Raw genomic sequence first — 5,000 nt, 5'->3', positions numbered from 1 at the left:
GTTTTATAGCGTTGATATGAGTTGTGGCGGGACAATCGTTCGGGTAAAAATGAAGTCGTTTAAGTGATGTTTTTCAAGTTCGTTAGGTATGTTACTTCATAACCGATATAGTGAAAAACACACTTAAAAATCACAAAATCCAACACAACGCAATATAACATACCGTGATATGACGTGACATGACACAAATTAACCAAACCCTGCCCAACACAGCACAACCCCCCCCCCCCCCACACACACAAACACACACACACGCACGCACACGCCCCGCACAACCCAACCCAACCCTACCTCACCCCCCCCCCCCTCCACCCGACGCCCCCGCACCCAATGACACGAACAGCCGGCGAGAGACCGGTCGGGGGGGGGGGGGGGGGGGAGGCAGAGGAGGGTGAAGAGGTAAAGGGGGAGGAGGTGGAGTAGGAAGGAAGATAGAGTTATGTGAAGAGGAAGTATGGAGGAGGAAGGCGTAGAAGGGGGAAAGGAAGAAGGAAGGAGGAAGGAGGAAGGAAGAAGGAGGAAGAAGAAAGGTAAAGGCAAAAAAACAAAAAAACACATGAAAAGGGAAAGAGGGAAGAAGAAGGTAAAAGGTGGAAGGGAAGGAGGAAGGTAGGGGATTCATTAGCATTCAGGTGACGCCGCGCAACAGGTACTCGGAGTTGCCGGCCGCAGGAGCCCTACATCGTGGCCTCTCTTCCGTCGGCTTCCTACGCCGGCGGAGGCTTCAGCTCCTCTTTCTCGTGTGTGTGTGTGTGTGTGTGTGTGTGTGTGTGTGTGTGTGTGTGTCTTTGTCTCTAGCTGTTTGTCTGTCACTGTGTCTGATGCTTTCCTTGTTTCTGTCTTTATGGCTCTGTTGGCCTGTCTGTTTTTTTTTTTTTTTCTCCTACTTTTTCTCCTCCCATTCTCTCTCTCTCTCTCTCTCTCTCTCTCTCTCTCTCTCTCTCTCTCTCTCTCTCTCTCTCTCTCTCTCTCTCTCTCTCTAGCTATCTATCTCTCTCTCTCTCCCTCTCTCCTTCTCTCCCTTCCTCCCTCCCATTTTCCATAAACTAACTGAATATAAAATGTATTAATTTATATGTATATACCCTATATAATCCTATATAATTACTTGAATATAATGCATTTCATTATTCTTTCTCTCTAGAACGCCTCACTTAAGTTCCTTCCGCTATTTACCAACAGTTAATTTCTCAATTATCACTATCATCCTTATTATCTCCTCCCTCCATTTGGCAATTACGAATGTCGTGTTTATCTCTCCCCGTTTTATCACCATTTATCAGTTCCTTCCATTAATTCATTCTCCATCGCCGTTCTCCAAGAAAAGGATCTTTTTGAAACATCGTATATTTAAAACATTTGAAACGTTTATTTATATTCAAAATCTTTATTTGAATCAGTTTTCATTTGAAATTATTATTTTTTTGTTTGGAACATTTTAAACATTTAAATCTGAAATGGAGAGAGAGAGAGAGAGAGAGAGAGAGAGAGAGAGAGAGAGAGAGAGAGAGAGAGAGAGAGAGAGAGAGAGAGAGAGAGAGGGGAGAGAGAGAGAGAGAGAGAGAGAGAGAGAGAGAGAGAGAGAGAGAGAGAGAGAGAGAGAGAGAGAGAGAGAGAGAGAGAGAGAAAGAGAGAGAGAGAGAGAGAGGAGAGAGAGAGAGAGAGAGAGAGAGAGAGAGAGAGAGAGAGAGAGAGAGAGAGAGAGAGAGAAAGAGAGAGAGTGTGTAAAACAAGAATGATTAATAATTTAGCACTGATAGAATAGAGAAAGAAGAGGAAGAAAAATAAAACACGAGATGATAAATTGATACCGAGGCTTCCACAAAATGAATGTTTTCATGAGAGATTGTCCTTAAAATAGCCCAATTAATGGGATTTTCCTCTGAGTCAACAACTTTACAATGATGGCATTTCACTTAATTGGGTTATTAACTGCATAACAAAAAACGACGCATTTACTTCACGGCGAGAAAACTGATGCAGAGCCGTGAGTGAATGAGGGGGGTGACTCCTGTAAATAGTAAATAAGTAAATGTGTCAATAATTTGATAACTATAAATGAGACGAGAATTGGATAGGAGATTGATTGCTGTTAAGTGATCTGTACACACACACACACACACACACACACACACACACACACACACACACACACACACACACACACACACACACACATATGTAAAGTTTTAAGAATTTCAAAATGGACGAGATTATGATTATGATATTTGTCTCTAATTATTAGTGTGCCTTGTAACAAATACTTTCATCGTTATTTCGACCGCTAAATTTTAAAGTCAGCGAGCATTTTTCAAAGCGTAAAGAGGATTAAATAGAACGATTTAATAAATTTGGCATAAAGGAGAGAGAAAAATCAAAATGTAAATGCCCATACATACACATATACACAAACTAGCAAATATATGCACACACACACACACACACACACAAGCACACACACACACACACACACACACACACACACACACACACACACACATATTTACTTATTTATTTGTATTTTAGTATATTTACACAACAAAACACGACACCAAGAAACAGTTACGTATTCACTTTCTGTTGCTGGAATTCAGACACTTTCCTTTCTGTCGCCTCGAACAGGTTAGCGAGAGAACAACAGAAGATTGTTCTCCGAGGGAAACAGACATGGGAGACAAGAGAAGGTGGGAAGGAAGGAGAGAGGGAGAAAGAGGGAGGGAGGAGGAGGTGGGAGTGAGAGAGGGAGAGGGAGAGGGAGATGGAGAGGGAGAGGGAGAGGGAGAGGGAGAAAGAGAGGGAGAAATGATAATGATAATAAATAATTAAATAATTTAGTTAATTCCATTTGTAACAATGGTTATTCATATGTTTAGTGTGACACGCTCTCTGTTTGCTCCTAAATTACCCCCTTTGTGCAAGGAATGGCCGGGTTACCATCCACTGGCGGCGCGGGATTTGAACGCAGGTCAGCAAGATTGCTAGACGAGAACGCTACCGCTGCGCCACACAGATAGATAGATGAACAGACAGATACATATATAGATAGATAGATAGATAGATAGAGAGAGAGAGAGAGAGAGAGAGAGAGAGAGAGAGAGAGAGAGAGAGAGAGAGAGAGAGAGAGAGAGAGAGAGAGAGAGAGAGAGAGAGAGAGAGAGAGAGAGAGAGAGAGATATGGGAAGGAAAGTCAGGAAAATGAAGTCGGTAGAGAATTAAGAACGAAGGAAACAGGATGAGGACGATGGAAAAAAGGAAGAAGAGGAAAGCGAGGAGGGAAATGGAGGAGAAAGGGGAGGGAGGGGTGAGCTTAAGTCACCCCCCCCCCCCCCCACCGCATAGCACGATCTCGGTGGAAGAAGGAAGAAGAAGAAGAAGAAGAAGAAGAAGAAGAAGAAGAAGAAAAAGAAAAAGAAGAAAAAGAAGTAAAAGAAGAAGAAAAAGAAAAAGAAAAAGGAGGAGAAGAAGAAGAACAAGAAAAAGAAGAAGAAGAAAGAGGAGGAGGAAGAAGACGATGTAGGCGAATCTCCATCACCTCCGCTCGTGGTCATACCAAACCTTAACACTTACAGCACCTCTTCTTGCACGCTTGCAACGACCCTGCTTGCACCGCTTGGGACACCGGCGTTCTCTGAATCCTCACCGCAACTATGCAATATTCAGTTAACACATGTAGTTCCCCGACCAACGCCCACTCACACTCACACACACAAGCTGGTTATACACGATGGGCGCCGATAGGATGGAAGGGGGGTGGGGGGTGGGGGTGGGGGGCTGGGCGGGCGAGGAATGGGGTGCTTCGCTTAATGGGTGGTTTAAATGTTTTTTGTTTGTTTGTTTTTACTGTTTTTGGTTTGTTGTTATTACTGTTATCATTATTATTATTATATTATTATTATTATTACTAATATTATCGTTATTATTATTATTTTTATGATTATTATTATCATTATTATTATTATTATTATTATTGTTATTATCGTTATTGTTATCATTGTTATTGTTATTATTATTATTATTGTTATTTTTATTATTATAATTATTATCATCATCATTATTGTTATTACCATTTTTGCTATCATTGTTATTATCATTATTATTATCATTATTATTATTATTGTTATTATTATTATTATCATTATTATTGTATTGTTAATATCGTTATCATTATTGTTATTATAATTATTAGTGTTATTGTTATTGTTATTCTTATTCTTATTATCATCATCATTTGCTATTATAATTATCTTCATCATTATTATTAGCATCAAAATTCTCTTCATCATCATCCTCATCATTATTACTTCGATAGACACAACGATTCTATAATGAGGAGAAAAATTTCAAAAGATGTTAGCAATCAAAGACTTTATTTTTTACACGATGTCGCTACGCATTGAACCCTGAATCAAACAAGCTCATTATCGACCGATATGAATAATCTTTTTTTTTCTTATCAGCCAAGGTAATGCTCGATCATTTTGTTTTTTTCCACATATATGCATACACACATACACACATACCATACACATTCACATACACATACACATACACATTCACATGCATACACATACACATACACATACACATACACACACACACACACACACACACACATTTGTGTGTGTGTGTGTGTGTGTTTGTGTGTGTGTGTGTGTGTGTGTGCGTATGTGTATGTGTAAAGTAGATTCTCAACAAGTAAAGAAGAAGAAGGAATAAAAGAAGAAGAAGAAAGATAAAAAATAACCAGTGCTCAGTAAACGATTTGTATTATATATATATTTTTTTTACCTGCTTTTCTCGCCATAACGACGCAACTGATCTGCGCCGTAACCCTTCGCGACCTTGTAAGTGAAGCCAAGGTCACGGCCACGAATTCGAACACTTGTTTGGGAAGAGGAGGAGGAGGAGGAGGAGGAGGAAGATAAAGAAGAAGAAGGAGGTAAAGAAGAAGAAGAAGAAGAAGATAAAGAAGGAAATAAAGAAGAAGAAGATAAAGAAGA

At 40.0% G+C, this 5,000-nt stretch overlaps 1 protein-coding gene across 1 annotated transcript in view; it reads left to right on the top strand.

The window, feature by feature from the left end:
* The first annotated feature begins 2,667 nt into the window (after positions 1-2,667).
* The window catches only part of LOC125036969 (glutamyl aminopeptidase-like), a 24,986-nt gene continuing 22,653 nt past the window's right edge, over positions 2,668-5,000 (top strand). The window contains exon 1 of the mRNA XM_047629930.1: positions 2,668-2,684. Within this exon, the coding sequence (XP_047485886.1) occupies positions 2,668-2,684 (17 nt within the window). The remainder of the gene's footprint in view (positions 2,685-5,000) is intronic.

Source organism: Penaeus chinensis, chromosome 22, assembly GCF_019202785.1.
Source record: "Penaeus chinensis breed Huanghai No. 1 chromosome 22, ASM1920278v2, whole genome shotgun sequence".
NCBI classification, from domain to species: Eukaryota; Metazoa; Arthropoda; class Malacostraca; order Decapoda; family Penaeidae; genus Penaeus; species Penaeus chinensis.
The sequence above is the reverse complement of the archived record's forward strand: the minus strand, read 5'-3'. Positions and strand labels throughout refer to the sequence as shown.